We start from the raw sequence: 18,271 nt of genomic DNA on the forward strand, positions 1-18,271 counted from the left end.
TTTCTTTTACGGATTGACAATAAAAAATCAAAAAAACATGAGCTGTCAAGCTCTTGGATTGCTGTATTTGTCATAATCTGCTGCAAAAACAAAGTGGATGTCATGCTGCTTACATGGACATTTAGTCTTGTAAATACTATCCTAATTGTATTAATATTAGAATATTGCAATCCATGTAAATGTAGTCACAGAAAGTGACATAAGTGACCGCTGATGACATTTTATAAAAGATTTTAAGATTTCAGTTAAAACGTAATGTCTAAACATAAACAAACTGCTTTCATCTCCACAGGGACAGGAAGAGGAGTGGAGGTGATGTGAAGGAGCAGCTGTCCTGCTGTGCTTTGTGTCAGGAGGTCCTGAGGGATCCAGTCTCCACCAGCTGTGGACACTGGTTCTGCAGACGGTGCATCACCTCATACTGGGACCAGTCTGATCCATCAGGAGATCCTGCCTGTCCCCAGTGTGGAGAAAGATCCAGAACAAGACCTGGACTGCAGACACCCAGTCAAACCAGCCCAGTGGACGGCGGTCTGCAGGAGGCTTTAGACGAGCATAAGATCAGTCTGAGGAGGAGATGTGAATTTGTGACAGAAGGAACTGCTGCAGCAGGAACTGGAACCCCCCTCAACAGGATCTACACTGAGCTCTACATCACACAGGGACGGAGGGAAGAGGTTAATACCCAACATGAGGTGTGGCAGCTGGAGACAACATCCAAGATGGAGACCCTCAGTGACACTCCAATCAAGTGCCAGGACATCTTTAAACCCTTACCTGGCCAAGACACACACATTAGAGTAGTTGTGACGCAGGGCGTTGCTGGGATTGGAAAAACCTTCTCAGTGCAGAAGTTCACTCTGGACTGGGCAGAGGGCTTGGAAAACCAACATGTCAGTCTTGTGGTTCTGCTTTCGTTCCGGGAGCTGAACTTGATCAAAGATGAGCGCTACAGTCTTCTCCAGCTGCTCCATGTTTTCCATCCAACATTACAGACGGTCACAGCAGAGCAGCTCATCGTCTGTAAAGTTGTGTTCATCTTTGACGGCCTGGATGAAAGCAGGTTTTTATCAGATTTCCAGAACAATGAGGTTGTGTCTGATGTCACACAGACATCATCAGTAGACGTGCTGTTGACAAACCTCATCAAGGGGAATCTGCTTCCTTCGGCTTTCCTCTGGATAACTTCCAGACCTGCGGCGGCCAATCAGATCCCTCCTACATGTGTCGAAAGGGTAACAGAAGTGCGAGGGTTCACTGACCTCCAGAAGGAGGAGTACTACAGGAGGAGATCCAGTGATGAGGAGCTGTGCAGCAGAATCATCTCACACATCAAGGTGTCCAGGAGCCTCCACATTATGTGCCACATCCCAGTCTTCTGCTGGATCACTGCTACAGTTCTGGAAAACATGTTGACTACAGACCAGAGAGGAGAGCTGCCCAAGAGCCTGACTGAGATGTACTCACACTTCCTGCTGGTTCAGACACAGAGGAAGAAGCACAAGTATGATGAGAGTCATGACAGGAGTCAGCAGGAGCTGAGGGAGACTGACAGGGAAGTTCTTCTGAAGCTGGGCAGGCTGGCGTTTGAACATCTGGAGAAAGGCAACCTGATGTTCTACCAAGAAGACCTGGAGGAGTGTGGTCTTGATGTCAGAGAGGCCTCGGTGTACTCAGGAGTGTGCACAGAGATCTTCAAAACTGAGTGTTTGCTCTTCCAAAGAAAAGTCTACTGCTTTGTTCATTTGAGCATTCAGGAGTTTCTCGCTGCAGTCTACATCTTCCACTGCTTCACCAACAGCAACACAGAGGTACTGGCCAGAGTCATGAGAACACACAAGAATAAAGGTGTTGACAGTGAGCCATCGTTGGATGTCTTCCTGAAGACAGTCATGTCTGAAGCCCTGCAGAGCAGAAATGGTCACCTGGACCTCTTTGTCCGTTTCCTTCATGGCCTCTCACTGGAGTCCAACCAGAGGCTCTTACAAGGCCTGCTGGGTCAGACAGAGAGAAGACCAGAAGATATCAAGACAGCCATCAGCAACCTGAAGGAGATGCACACCTACAGTGTCTCTCCTGACAGAGGCATCAACATTTTCCACTGTTTGATGGAGATGAACGACCTCTCAGTGAATCAGGATATCCAAGAGTTCCTCAAGTCAGAGAACAGATCAAAGAAAAATCTCTCTGCAATCCACTGCTCAGCTCTGGCCTACATGCTGCAGATGTCAGAGGAGGTTCTGGATGTTTTGGACCTGAAGGCGTACAACACATCAGATGAGGGACGACGGAGACTAATCCCAGCTGTGAGGAACTGCAGGAAGGCTCGGTTAGTCCTTATGTGAAATCAGCATTATACTAACAGTGTAGAGCTGCTTCCATACCTGACACTATCAGAAATACAATAAAGATTTGTAGTTCCCTAAATATTCAGGATAAAGGATTGATTCTGAGAGAAAAAAATGTACTTCAGGCAGTCCAGGGTAAAAGGAGGCAACATGATGGTGATGCCCACAGCAGCTCACCCCTACAGTACTTCAAAATCAGGAGCAAGTTTTTGCTTGTGTGTAATTGAACTTGAACATCAGGTTTCTACTGCTTGGTTTCTTCTGTATCTGAAGGAAACTGAATCAGGTCAAGTCAACTTAGTTATATGTCGCGAAGACGTTTTGCCCCTTATCCAAGTGGCTTCATCAGTTCTGTGAACAATGATGTTACTGCTCAGGCAGCAATGGAAAAATCAATATGACTTGTAACAAATAATCTGGAATGAACTACTCACTCAGACGCACTCAGGAACAAAGAACAAAGAGATCCTCCTCACTTGAAGAGCAGAGTGAAGGAGCTCAGGAGACTTAATACACCTGTGTGAGCTCCCGTCTTCAGTTAACACACCTGATGTCTTTTCATTTCAGGTGTTATCTTTATCTTTTCATTTACTCTGATGGTTTTGTAAAGCACTTTGCAGCTTTGCTTTAAAGGTGTAATATAATTATGAATTAATATTATCAGTATTATTATTAATATAATTGTTATAATAACTATTTCATTGGTTTGTCCTTCCTTTTTGAATATTTTGAAAAATCTCTGACTGATAAATATCCAAAACACTGAAAATTATAACTCCATATTTTATTCTTTATTCAGATTGAGGAACTGCAGTTTGTCAGAGAGCTGCTGTGCTTCTCTGGCCTCGGCTCTGAAGTCCAACCCCCATCTGACAGAGCTGGACCTGAGTGAGAACCAGCTGCAGGATTCAGAAGTGGAGCTGCTGTCTGCTGGACTGGAGAGTCCAAACTGCAGACTGGAGACTCTCAGGTCAGACTGCACTTTTTAATGATGTGTGAACATGTAACATTCTGTTAGCTGAACAGATTTACAGGCTTACATCTCAAATTGTTGTCACACTGTATTTTCACAACATCCTTGTGTGTTGAAATGAAAAACTGATATTGTACATTATTTCAACATGCAAGGGTCCAAATGGCCTCCATCTGTGGGAATCTGGTATTTATTGTGGTAATTCCACAGAACGTATAGAGGACACCATCATCGAGGTCTTGGTCCAACTATGGATTCACAAAGGATTCCAATATTTTCTTTGATGAATCATCAGGGACAAAAATCCCATGTGGGCATATCAGTGCATTCTTGTATCTTTCACAGATTAGGCATGATTGGATGGAGTTGATATGTCCAACTTTTCCCATCCTGATCACATTCCCTCATGGTCACTGTTGTCTTGTAACTGTTCTGAAGCTCAACTAAACCTTTAGGACCTCTTGTTTTTCATTGATTATTATTTTGATCATCTTCACACACTTTTTCACAGCTCACCTACTTCCCATGCAAAACTTTGTTTAAACTCTGCAGGCTGACAGAGACCACGCCAAATGAACATTTTGTATATTTCAGGATATTTTCTGTCTCTAGTCCCTCAGACTGAGCCATATGAACACAGTCGACTGTCACCATGTTTTTGACTGAGTACCGTGATATCCATATTGTGAGGATATTGTTAGGATGACTGGTTGGTGCTTTCATCAAAGTGTAAATTAGTGCTGAACAGTCATTAGTAATATGGATATGATGAGCGAGCAGGCTGAGGCCAATAACAGAGCAGCGAGGAGCATCTAATAAGTTGAGAAAACTGCATCCCTTTACTGTAATGCAGCCTTTAAAAGCAGGAGAGGACAACACTGATGCCATAAGATATTACCATATCCCAAAACCCACATGATATCTGATCTAATATCACACTATCCATATTATATCAATATATTGATGGGCCCACCTCTACTGCCATCACCTGGTCAGTCTGTTGAAATGCTCATAACTTTGGTCCTGATTGGTCAAGAGACTGGGTGCTGGTGTCATGTGATGCAGAATCTCTTGTTCTCCAGTTTTACTCTGAGAAGATGGTAGACTGAAGGCATCTGAGGACTTTTCACTGAGCCGTTCATTTGTTATTGATGGACGTACCTCTGGCTGTTTTCACGTCTCCTGTATTTAGCACTGAATTTGAATAATTTTGGACCTTTTATCATTTCTTGCTTTTATTGTCTCTTTATTTGTGTTTTTAATATTTTTATGTCTTTTGATTTCAGGTGTTATCTTTATCTTTTCATTTACTCTGATGGTTTTGGAAAGCACTTTGGAACTTTGCTTTAATAGTGTAATATAAAAATAAATTAGTATTATCATTATTATTATTAATATAATTGTTCTAATAACTATTTCTTTGTTTTGTCCTGCCTTTTTGAATATTTTGAAAAATCTCTGACTGATAAATATCCAAAACACTGAAAATTATAGCTCCATATTTTATTCTTTATTCAGACTGAGGCGCTGCTGGTTGTCAGAGAGCAGCTGTGCTTCTCTGGCCTCGGCTCTGAAGTCCAACCCCCATCTGACAGAGCTGGACCTGAGTGAGAACCAGCTGCAGGATTCAGGAGTGGAGCTGCTGTCTGCTGGACTGGAGAGTCCAAACTGCAGACTGAAGACTCTCAGGTCAGTCTGTACTTTTTAATGATGACATAAATATATGGATATTGTTTGAATCATATAGTAGCAGTACATGTCTGTAAGGCTGACATTGCTGTGAAGTATATGTTGTGTGTCTGGTGTGTCTGACCTTACAACAATGGTCAGACTCACTTGAATTAATCATTTTGTCCAATAATGCAAGACAGGAAATAAAGGAACTGGCTTAAGTTCAGGAAATAGCGGAGCTGTGCATAAAGTCAATTAAACGCACATGTTGGAGTACTGGACTCCTCCCTGTCCACGCACCCATTTAAATATGCAAACCATATTTAAATAAGCCTGGCACCTGAGATTCCCCTCTGCATGATCAGAAAGCTACAACCTCAACATGAATAAGACGGGAAAAAGAGAAATTTCACAGAATGTGATTTAGAGACGTTCCTCACTGAAGTGTAGGTGCGCAAAAATGTCCTGTTTGGCACGCTGTCCAACACGAAACAAGAGGAGTGATCGGGAGAGTGTGTGTGAGGCTGTCAGTGCTGTTGGGTCGGAGAGGCACACACACACACTGAATTAAATGCATTGGTGAATAAGTGAATTTTGTGTCCTTGCCTCTTTTCTATGGTTGAAATCAAATGTTGCCGGGCTGAATGGCCTCCTGGGTAAGATGTGCATTCATTAATTGCTTGTTAATTTTATACACCACTTACACAGATCTTGTTGTAAATGAATGCAGAAGTGTGCCGGGGAAAAGGTGAGGATGATTAAGACATTTTATGCACAGGTTTATTTTATTTATTTATTTTGCATTTCTGCTTTATTTGATAGTCACAGTAGAGATAGACGGGGGAGAGAGAGGGGATGATATGCAGCAAAGGAGCTGAGGTCGGATTCGAACCCTGATCGCTGTGATCAGGACTGAGCCCTGGTGAGCCACCGGGGCGCCCAACCCACAGGTTTATTGACATGAGTGCTTTACACACAGAGACAATCAGGGGACGGTCAGAAAGCTCTGAAGCTGTAGTTTAACCAGCAAACAACAGCAAGTCACCAACTTGAACCACAGACTGGTACTGATGCTGTGAAGACTGGATCATATTTGGGGTCGCACATGCTCAATGAGCATGAGGGGGATTAATATTAGGACAGTTAAACAAATAAATTATTTAGTCACCAAGAAGCCACCCATCACGCACAGTGCCAGTTTGTAGTCTGTTCCCTCAGAATGTATGAATCGTGTGTTGAACCAGGCCACCTCGCCACAATGTTGGTTAACTGCATTTCCTCATCACATATGATCTGTGCATTGATCGACTGAAAATGCTTCCTGTTGACATAAACAAATTTACCTGTGATGGTGCTTTTATAGCAACGTGTGTGTGTGTGTGTGTGTGTGTGTGTGTGTGTGTGTGTGTGTGTGCAGTCAATAGCTCTGATTATATCCGGAACACCGGCCACAGTCATTTCACTCTCGATACATCTGAACTTTACCGTGGAAAAAGACATACGCCATGTTTTTGTGCGTACACACGCTTTGTACATGAGGCCCCTGGTGAGCCGTTGGTTCCAGATCTCTGCTGTGATGTGAGGAAGAAAATCAAACACATCAGGGCTCATCAACTCCATTTGTCCAAAGGCCAGAGTTTTTTTAGGCAGACACTGTGGGGACCAGACTTTCAAATAACAACATATTCATTTATTTAAGAATAATTAGCATATTATTGTTTCGTATTTTCACTTTTTTTTTTTTTTTTTTTTTTTTTTACAAAATAAATACCTGTATCTGTGTGAGCAGGCTGCTAGAAAACATGGCAAATCCATAATAATAACTAGATGCTGAAGTAGAAAAAGCTCTCAGATAGAGCTTAAACGATTACTCGTTTCGAGTAATCGAGTACCTCGATTCTTTTTTTGCCTCGGGTAATTTTTCCTGCCTCGAAGAATCGCTTAATAAATAAATAAATAAAAATATAAATCCGCGGTGTTTCGCACGGACTGTTTTTAATGCAGCACAACCGCGCGTTAGTTTTTCTCCTCCTGCGCTGCTGTGTGCTCATGCCGAGGTGTGTGTGTGTGTGTGTGTGTGTGAGACTAAGGAGCACACACCCACCGCGCTGTCTGAAGCGTAGCGCGGTGAGAACAAAGTTAAAACAGCAGCGCACTGACATAGATTGTGTAACAAAGTGAAGAGTTGCCACTCCGCTCTATTTTCACTGGCTAACAGCAGCACACTGGCTTAGCTTGTCTATTCAGAGAAGAGGTATCACTTCGGCTTATTTTTCAATCTTTGTTATCACATGCATACTACTGCTCATTCATTGGTAGCTGAATTGTTAGGTCTGTTTGATAAGCAATTTAAAATTTTAAAATAATAATAATTTAACATATTGTTAAATTAAAAAAAAAAAAAAGCCAACATGATGCAGGTCAAAGACTTAAAAAAGACTATTGACTAAAACTAGTCAGTAATTTAGTCAACTAAAACTAGACTAAAATACAAAAAAGAATACAAGTTGACTAAATATGACTAAAACTAATAAGGGCATTTGACACAAGACTAAGACTAAAACTAAATTGAAAAATAGCTGACGAAATTAACACAAACAGAAATGTGTTAGAATGTTAAAACGAACTGTGTGTGTGTGTGTGTGTGTGTGTGTGTGTACATATATATATATATATAATTGCTCTTTATCTTGGCAAAAACGCGTTTTATCTGATTACTCGATTACTCGACAGAATTTTTGGTCAAATACTCGATTACTAAAATATTCGATAGCTGCAGCTCTACTCTCAGAGCGCAAGGAGCCAGTTCAGTGAGGAGTGACACTTCACATCTGGAATTATGGAAATGGAATGACTGACAGGAAGTTTGAATCCCCTTTAACCGGTGTTGACTCTGTTATGCAGCGCCCTGATTGGAGGAAAATGTTGAGTCCATGCTTGCATGAAGATACAGCACAAGACTCATTCCATTCCTAAAAGACAGGAAGTGGTTTGAGCTTCAGCTGTCAGGCTGCTGCTCTTCAGTGACAAGCCGCCAATCAGGCGCAGCTCTGTGAGGGAGGCCTGCCACAGATCTGCACTCTTCTGGTCTTATAGTTTATTTTTTATTCTCCATTCAGACTGAGGGACTGCAGCTTGACAGAGAGCTGCTGTGATTCTCTGGCCTCGGCTCTGAAGTCCAACCCCCATCTGACAGAGCTGGACCTGAGTGAGAACCCACTGCAGGATTCAGGAGTGGAGCTGCTGTCTGCTCTGGTGGAGAGTCCACACTGCAGCCTGAAGACTCTCAGGTCAGTAGAGGGGTGGAGTCAGTCCTCTCAGGTCAGTAGAGGGGTGGAGTCAGTCCTCTGAGGTCAGTAAAGGGGTGGAGTCAGTTCTCTGAGGTCAGTAGAGGGGTGGAGTCAGTCCTAGAGGGGTGGAGTCAGTCCTAGAGGGAGTCAGTCCAGGCTGAGCAGCTTGGTTGCTTGGTTCTTGTGCTGGACACAGTCAGTGCAGGCAGCATTTCCTGGGAAATCTCCAAAGTGCTCAGTGACCTCAGGACTGGACGGAAAGACAGATACCCCTTTTCCACCAAAGAGGTTCCAGGGCTGGTTCGGAGCCAGTGCCTGACTTAGCACCAGTTCTTTGTTTTTCCACCGCCCAAGCACGGGCCAAACTGGTTCCAGGCAAGCACCAACTTCGAGCAGGGGCTAAACAGGAGCCAGAGAAAGAACCGATGACGTGACCCACCACGTCATTGGTAGGTGGGGTTACAGACCCAAACGGGAACAGTGAACAGACATATATCAAGTTCAAGTTCAATTTTATTAATGTCCCAAAGGGCAATTTTGTTTGCTGCAGCATAAAGGCACAAGAACACATAAAAACATGGAGGACATCACATACCATTAAAGACAATACAAGTAACATCTACAGAAGATAGCAATTACTGAATAAACGTGCTAGTGTGCACCAAAACCAAACCCTAGTACATAAGGCAAGTTGATGCTACCAGAATTGGTATTATACTCGGTCACATGACTGCATTCTGGCTCCAATTACTAGAGCATGATAAGTAAACTATTAAGATAAAATAAAAATGAATATAAATATAAAATAAAATAAGGGTTCTGAGCACTGTTAAGCACACAGTGACCAGAAAAATACACAAGGAAACAATAAGAAAACCCAGTAATTTTGTAAAGTGCAAATCTCTTGAAGAGAATCAATAAAAAGGTGCCAGTCAGTATATGAACACTGAGAATAGTAATGGTAACAATAAAACAAAATCAAACAAACAAGCAAAAAACAGCGAATAAAATAAGCCAACGGCAGCAGCCACAGAAGTAAATACAACAATTATAGCTGCTGCGCAGCGATGGGTCGGGTCCGGGCATTTTTAGGCAATTCTAAGCAACAAGCAGAAGAATATGAACTTAAATACAAACTGAACTGATTGACACACCTGGTAAGAAAGGGGCAGGACACAGGCCTGGAGGGAACAGATGATTGGCCAAAACACAGCAAAGACAGGCAACATGGGGGCGGGGCTAATGAGACAATGCAGGGCAGAGGCCTGTATCACGAAGCAAGCTTAGTTTTCGCTGGATTAGCCAGACCTATCCAACTACACTAATCGAGATCATGGTGATCAGGGATAACCGGTATCGCGATGCTGGTTATCAACTCGCTCACTTGATCCAGGTTTGCCTCATCAGGAGCCGTGAACGCGCACGTATAAGGGGCGGGTTCTGAGGCAGCCGACCAATCACAAACATGAGCGACAAGGAAAAACGCACAGCGTATGTCACGGCGGAGGAGCAGCGTATTATCGCCTACTGGAAAAGTATGGGGAGGAGCGGCGTACTAGACTGGAAAAGTATGAGGAGGAAAACAACATCTACACACTAAATTGAACACCGCGGCTGCCGCCAAGAGAAGGCGGAATGCTTGGCAACGAATTGCCGACTGCATAAATGCGCAAATTACACATCAGTAAGTCCACATCTGACGCTGAAACCCATGCACTGCACTGCACAGATGTGCTGCGTGTATGACCGGTATAATTGAATTCCCCCACTTGTAACCCCTCAGCTTTCAATCAGGCCCATTCACTCACACAGGAATAATTTGCCCCCCAAAAATATTTAATTAATTGTGCCATTTTAAATGTCCCTAAAATGACGTGAAACGCCTCTAAAAATACTTTTAATTATCAAATTTCCTTTAATGATCTCTCGTGTGTTTTCCTCTCCTACAGAGTGTCAGCTGTGTATAGCAGGCAGCTGTTAGCCAGGCTGAAGCTGCTTCTCATTACATACATTACATTACATGCTTTCTCTCATACAGAGAGTCATTGGCAAAATCTAATGGGTTTGATCGGTCAAGGTAGAGAGTGAAATCCTTTCACGTCGTAATGCTCTCCGGGATCCTCAATGATTGGACAGGCCACGTTATTCACAGAAATGAATTGTGAATGGAAAATAAATTAAGTCTAAATAATAAATCATTTTTTAAATTATTATTATTATTTTCCATTTACAATTTCACGGACCACCTGCAATACCGCCATGGACCACCAGGGGGCCGCTGACCACCGGTTGACAATCCCTGGTCTAGACTATCCAGTTGGCTGCCAGCTATCTTAGATGCCACTTATACGATTTTCCCAAGGGAATTCTTATCTTTAATACAAAGATTTCCGTACCAACATATAATAGAAAAGGAGATGACAGATTCAATATAGGCACAATAAAACATTCTCATCAGGGTCTTGTCAATTTGGAATTTAGTCCAGTAATTTTAGGCCAAAATTGGGGTCAACCTAGGACAAATTGCAAGAGAAGCAAACTCAACTGATTTTGGATCCTCAGTTTGTCCTGAGTGAGGGGAAAAAGTCCCAAGAAATCTGATTGGTGGAAAGTTTTGAAAATCACCTATTTATGACCACATATTACCAAAAAACACTGTTTTTAACACACAGGGGAAAGGGGTTCAAAATTTTACTTTCAGATATCACTATAAAAATTCACAAGTTGATTACACACACAAAGACAAGAAAAAAAGTCAATTACAAGTTCTTTGAATTATTCTGTTTACACATGCATATCACACATTATCTGATTTGATATGCGCTAATAAGGAATATAAGGAATAAATGCCAGAAGAGACATTTAAACAGTGAATTAAAAGGTCACTATATATATAGTGACCTTTTAATTCACTAATTCTCGCGCACCCACGTCATCACGTTTTCCGCTGACATCATGACGTGGCTCTGACTTGCCTCCACTTGGCTCTTGGCCGGTGGAAAAGCAAACCGGTGCTTTGTTGACACCAGTTAAACACCGGCTCTAGCACCAGCTCCGAACTAGCGCCAGGTTCTTTTTGGTGGAAAAGGGGCAAGAGAGAGATCAGCCAATCAGAGCAGCCACAAGTGTGTTGGGATCATGTGCTTGAATTGACCTGCAGATGATGATGATGACGATGAAGAGGATGATGGTTTTGTGTTCATCCCTTCAGGCTGGAACATGTAGAAGACTGGATTCCAGCTGGCAGCCTGAGAGCATGTGAGTACTGAGGCAGTATGAGCAGGGGCGGACTGGGACAAAAAATCGGCCCGGGCATTTTGGACCAGACCGGCCCACCACATTTGATAACGCACACCTTTCCGGTCTTTTTGCTCTCTTAAATGTGTATACCAACTGTGCAACTCTTTAAAACCATAATACCATGCAATTAGTTAGCTGTCATCAGCAGTGTTGGGCACGTTACTTTGAAAAAGTAATTATTATAGTTACTAGTTACTTCTACTAAAAAGTAATTAATTACCAGGAAAAGTAACTATTACATTACTTTTAAAAAAAATTGTTCAAATATGTCAAATTACTTGGCTGCCCCAATCATACTGGCCTATAGTACTATAGTGGAACAATAAAATACAATAGATGAATAGGAATTGAACTTTTTTATTCTATTGAACAGGCCACAACTGGCCAACGCCTTTTGGGCATCTATTTCAGATCAGTAAGTGCAGGTGCCTATCAACATGAATGGAGAATGAGCCCAAACTGCACATAGGAAGGTCATGGCGACAAACAAAGTATACCACACAAATCCTTTAAATCTGAATCTGATTCGATTGGTATATATATCTCCCCATAAAGTTAGAAAAAGGCATTAAAAAAGGCAACAAAAAAAACAACAACAACAAAAAACCCCAAAACAAAACAAGGCAAAATAATAATAATAATAATAATAATGATAATAATAATTTAGCACCTGGGTTACAAATTCACAAAAAAGGTACAGAAATGAAAATTACAGAAACTCTAAATGCCACTGTGTGTGTCATCTAGCCAATGACAGGCAGAATGATAAGAATCACTTCACTGTCATGGTTAACAACAAAGTGAGGTAGGCTAATAAAGTAAAATCCGACTTTTGTCCGGGTGGGGAATTGAACCGAAGATCTCCTGCATGGCAGACGGGGGCACTATCCGCTCTACCATCGGGAACTGTATTCCTCCGGCATTGTTTGGGCTTCTTCTTCATTCATATTGAGAAATTACGAAAAAGCGAAAAAGTCCGATCGGTTTGAAAATTGACAGCCGCTTTTTTTCTCGCAGTTTCTCTGCGCCACTTTTGCGTTTTCTCTCCATCTCAGTAGATTCTATGAGATAACGTTCGACCCGCGTTGCACTGCACACCGGCTCACCGAGCAACAGGCTCGTGATATGATTGGGCCAGCCCCGTGTCAGTGAAGAAAAATGACCAATGGGCCGCAGAGCAGCGTGTCTCAAGGGCCGGCCCGGTGCTGAGTAAACAAACTCTTGCAATGACTTTATTTGCCGAAATCATTATGCAGGCGGGACCAAACTACGCAAAAGGGGTTATTTAGCAATGTGATTGGGCCAGCCCAGTGTCAGTCGGGCCGCTGAACTGAACTTATGGTCAGCTATTTCAATAATAAAATAATAATAATAAAAAAAAAAGTGTCGGGGGACTGTCGGCCCACTTAGCACATCGGCCCACCGGGCAAATGCCCGGTGTGCCCGATGGCCAGTCCACCCCTGAGTATGAGCAAACACACATACATACACACACACAGTACAAAGTTCAAATACAAACAAGGCTTTACAGAAAATGTCAGCGAGCTGAAACTGTATGCGTGTGTGTTTCCAAAAGCAGCTAAAATCAGCTGACATGACAGAGAAAGCTTGGTGCCCTGGTAGCTCACGTGCTGCAGAGCTCCAGCTTGTCCAGGCTGTAAATCAATTGTAGTTTAATTTTGGTGTGTGTACGTGTGAAAGGGGTGTATTATGAGGGTAGATATATATTATGGTAGATATATATTAGGGGAGATATAAGAAAAAAAGGTCTCGTGTTTAATTGTTGATATGGATTTGTTTTTCTCTGGTATTTTGGGTGGATATGAAATCTGCCTTACAAACTGAACCAAAAATAAGCATTAAAAACAATAAACTAAACAAGCAAATCCTCTTTAAAAATGAATTCAAACCAAACTCAAATTGAAAACACAAAGTGTAAAATGACATTAAAAATAAAAACTAATGAAAAATGCAAAACTATAATGTCCTTATAAGAGCCAAGAGAGTGTGAGTGAATGATGCTCTCTGAGGTGTGTTGTGTGTCTTCTCCCCATCAGATGCCTGTGATCTCACACTGGATCCAAACACAGCGTACAGAGAGCTCCTTCTGTCTAAGGACAACAGGAGGGTGACGTGGGTGAGAGAGCAGCAGTCGTGTCCTGATCACCCAGACAGATTTGACCTGGAGCCTCAGGTTCTGTGTAGAGAAGGTCTGACTGGGCGATGTTACTGGGAGGTCCAGTGGAGTGGAGGGGTTGAAATAGCAGTGACTTACAGAGGAATCAGAAGAAGTGGTTATGGCTCTGGGCTTGGAAACAATGAACAGTCCTGGAGTCTGTGGTGCTCTGATATCAAATACTCTGTCAGACACGACAGTGAGGACACCAGACTCTCTGTCCATCCCAGTGGATCTGAGAGAGTAGCAGTGGATCTGGACTGGTCTGCTGGGACTCTGTCCTTCTACAGAGTCTCTTCTGACAGACTGAGACTCCTGCACACCTTCAGCTCCACCTTCACTGAGCCTCTCCACCCTGGGTTTGGTTTGTGGTCATCTGATTCTTCTATTGTGGTTGAGCTGCCAGTTTCTCAGAAACAAACACCTGAAAGTGTTCAGAACATGTTTGGCTGATTTGTGGTTTATGGTTGATTTTTTTTTTTTTTTTTTTTTTTTTTTTTTTAATGTATCGGGCATCTTGGTGGATAATTGTTAATTGATTGATTGGACAGACCTATATAATAAGTCATTATAATGTTTGTATATTCAAATCTTAATGTTGTGCAAAAGTGTCATTTAAACCTCCTCCTCCACTGATTGTTTTTTTTTTTTTTTTTTTGTAGTTGTAGTCAATAAACACAGACGTGAGAATGACAGCACATTGCACACTGGAGAGCTGTGACTTGAGCCCCTCTCCTTTTGTCCTCCTCCCTTCACCTGTTGATCTCTAAGTCACATTAAGATGTTTAACGGTCTATACCTGATGTTTTACTGTCAACAGATTTGTATTTCATTTTGGACAGTGCACATTAATAAACACATGACTGTAAATGTGTCAGAGGCTTTTCTCACCTGCAGCCCCTGGCCAGGTGTTACACAGGTTTCCTAAAACTGAAGACACTGGGTGTGTGTGTGTGTGTGTGTGTATGGACATTATTTAGGCTCCAGGACTTCATAAAGCAAGGAGACAATAAGGTGCATTAATGCATGAATGCAGCAAAGCTAATGGACGTGGAAGGTGCATGAGTGAGCAGAGCCAGCAGGGGGAGCTGGACTGAGGACAGCAGGGAGACAGAGCCGGGCTGCCAACCTGCAGACAGGAGCCACATCCATGCAGCAACTCTCTCTCACACACACACACACACATACACACACACACACAATCAGGAGAAAATGTCAGCAACACAGAACACCTGCAGGTAGAGACCAAAGAAGAAGAAGTAGAAGAAGAAGAAGAGAGACTGGAGGAACATCTAAAGCAGCAGAGACTAAACTAAACGAAGACAGGAGACACTGAGCCTCCCTCAGAGTTTATCTACAGTACTCTGTATTTGAAAAAATGTAAATATTGCTCTTCTTCTCTTGTTTTATGTTTGTGTACTAAGGAGCCGCAGAGGGGCCACAGAGAGAAAGCAGCAGGTCTGAGTGCAGTTGAGCAGTTGCCCACTGTAAAACAGCAACTTCAGGGTCTGCTAACTAATTGGAATAAATCTGAAATGTCTTTCTAGTGTGTGTGTGTGTGTGTGTGTGTGTGTGTGTGTGTGTGTATAAAATGTATTAAAAGCTGAAAATAAAACTGTTTATGATAATCAGAAAAAAAAAAAAAAAAAAAAAAAAAATATATATATATATATATATATATACACTATATTACCAAAAGTATTCGCTCACCCATTCAAATGATCAGAATCAGGTGTCCTAATCACTTGGCCTGGCCACAGGTGTATAAAATCAAGCACTCAGGCATGCAGACTGTGAAACAAGACATTTGTGAAAGAATGGGAGCTCAGTGAATTCCAGCGTGGAACTGTCATAGGATGCCACCTGTGCAACAAATCCAGTCGTGAAATTTCCTCGCTCCTAAATATTCCACAGTCAACTGTCAGCTCTATTATAACAAAATGGAAGCGTTTGGGAACAACAGCAACTCAGCCACGAAGTGGTAGGCCACGTAAAGTGACGGAGAGGGGTCAGCGGATGCTGAAGCGCATAGTGCAAAGAGGTCGCCGACTTTCTGCACAGTCAATTGCTACAGAGCTACAAACTTCATGTGACCTTCAGATTAGCCCAAGTACAGTACGCAGAGAGCTTCATGGAATGGGTTTCCATGGCCGAGCAGCTGCAGCCAAGCCACACATCACCAAGTGCAATGCAAAGCGTCGGATGCAATGGTGTAAAGCACGCCGCCACTGGCCTCTAGAGCAGTGGAGACACGTTCTCTGGAGTAATGAATCACGCTTTTCCATCTGGCAATCTGATGGACGAGTCTGGGTTTGGAGGTTGCCAGGAGAACGGTACATTTCAGACTGCATTGTGCCGACTGTGAAATTTGGTGGAGGAGGAATTATGGTGTGGGGTTGTTTTTCAGGAGCTGGGCTTGGCCCCCTAGTTCCAGTGAAAGGAACTTTGAATGCTTCAGGATACCAAAACATTTTGAACAATTTCATGCTCCCAACCTTGTGGGAACAGTTTGGAGCGGGCCCCTTCCTCTTCCAACATGACTGTGCACCAGTGCACAAAGCAAGGTCCATAAAGACATGGATGACAGAGTCTGGTGTGGATGAACTTGACTGGCCTGCACAGAGTCCTGACCTGAACCCGATAGAACACCTTTGGGATGAATTAGAGCGGAGACTGAGAGCCAGGCCTTCTCGACCAACATCAGTGTGTGACCTCACCAATGCGCTTTTGGAAGAATGGTCAAAAATTCCTATAAACACTCTCCTCAACCTTGTGGACAGTCATCCCAGAAGAGTTGAAGCTGTAATAGCTGCAAAAGGTGGACCGACATCATATTGAACTCTTTGGGTTAGGAATGGGATGGCACTTCAGTTCATAGTATGAGTAAAGGCAGGTGAGCGAATACTTTTGGTAATATAGTGTATATATATATGTATATATATATAGGTCAGATTATTGATGCTGGTTCAGATTTCTTGTGTTTGAATCAGATGCTGTTCACACAAATTTAATCCTGAACACAAACCAAAACATCTGTCGGCATCAGAGTCCCTGCAGGACAGAATCTGCTCAGATTACTGAGAGTATCCTAAAACAAAGCCTGGAGACCCCTGATCTGATCCAGCTGACACTGTCCAGTCTCAGCTGGACTGAGGCTTAATCAAAGTTACGATAGTTTAGACTCAATTTACAAAAAATGTTGAATAAGTGGATAATTTTTCAGCCTTCAAAGTCAAATTTTCTTGTTATTCCATGTTTTTCCCCACACCTTGTTTATTCCAGTTGAACTGAACTCTGGACGTTTACCTGCTTGTTGCATTCATTTCTGCAAAAACCAACAGACGCACTCGGGTTAGATCCCAACATTTGGACCGAGACCCTGTTGAGGTCCTGGTGTCTCTCGACTGGATCAGTTTGATTGCGGTGTGAACGGTGATTTGACCTGACTGCACGAAGCACCGTGTGTTTTGAGCTGAGGCAGCTCCCGTAGCTCAGGTGAGTGTTACGGCTGACACAGGCACAAAACGAGGCAATGAACTCGGACTTGGAGCCACAAGGACGTATATTTAACTCAAATGAGCTCTGCAATAATGAAAAAATGCCAAAAACTGCTGCTGGTGCTCCATCTGTTGGAGAGCGGATCGACCAAATGTGTTTGGACACTAAAGTGAGAGAGGAAGAAGAAAAATCCCCCAAATACTATTTCACTGATTTGAAGCTCAAAAGGACTGCAGGTGTGAAAATGGCCCAAATCCAAAGGGTCCTCATTAATTTCACATAATGCACCTTTAACAGTGTTTAGCAGTGTAAGTGTGTTCTTGTCCACTAGATGGCAGCGTTGCTCTGGTTTCTGCTCATCGCCCAGCAGCTTCAGTTTGATGCTGCTTCCTCTGATTCCCCCTCGAGCTGCTTGTGTGTCCTGACCTCCTGATCCATCCATTCCTCCAGCCCTCCTCCACTCTGCTCCTCATCCATTCATCCATCCATCCCTCCAGCCTTCCTCCACTCTGCTCCTCATCCATCCATCCATCCCTCCTGTACCTTCTCGCTCAGGGGAGCCACAGCGGTGCGCTCGCCCGGGCAAAAACAATCAGGCGAGGGAGGAGAAGGAGGACAAGGAGCAAAGAGGAGAGGAAGGGTGGAAGGGTTGGGCCCTGTCTGCTGAAAGGAGGCGTCCCCCCCCCCACCCCCCTGCTCCCCGCTCGCCCTAACTTTTCAAAAAGGGCCAATTTTTAGAGTCCTGTCTCTTTGAGCGAGGGCATAAAGGCAGCAGCAGCCATAGATCAGCCCTCGCCTCCATTGTGGCCCCGGCAGGTCAGCTAGCCCAAGACGAAGAAGGCCATGCATGTTGATGAGCCGAGGGGAGGGTGTGTGTGTGCGTGTGTGTGTGTGTGTGTGTGTATGTGTGTGAGGTGGGGGCTGGGGGGGGCAAGTGTCCACCAACACACCACGGACCAACACATCACTGCACCCGTGGTTTCCACAAAAAACACACACACACACAAAAAAAAGA

The 18,271-nt window shown here is 43.3% G+C and overlaps 1 protein-coding gene across 1 annotated transcript in view; it reads left to right on the top strand.

Moving 5' to 3' along the window:
• Window positions 1-13,723, top strand: part of LOC115366519 (NLR family CARD domain-containing protein 3-like) — a 30,724-nt gene extending 17,001 nt beyond the window's left edge. The window contains exons 3-7 of the mRNA XM_030062012.1: window positions 293-2,329; window positions 3,148-3,318; window positions 4,840-5,010; window positions 8,112-8,282; window positions 13,640-13,723. Coding sequence (XP_029917872.1) covers window positions 293-2,329; window positions 3,148-3,318; window positions 4,840-5,010; window positions 8,112-8,282; window positions 13,640-13,649 — 2,560 coding nt within the window. The 3' untranslated portion in view covers window positions 13,650-13,723. The remainder of the gene's footprint in view (window positions 1-292; window positions 2,330-3,147; window positions 3,319-4,839; window positions 5,011-8,111; window positions 8,283-13,639) is intronic.
• The last annotated feature ends 4,548 nt before the right edge of the window (window positions 13,724-18,271 follow it).

This window comes from Myripristis murdjan, chromosome 10 (genome assembly GCF_902150065.1).
Source record: "Myripristis murdjan chromosome 10, fMyrMur1.1, whole genome shotgun sequence".
Taxonomy (NCBI): domain Eukaryota; kingdom Metazoa; phylum Chordata; class Actinopteri; order Holocentriformes; family Holocentridae; genus Myripristis; species Myripristis murdjan.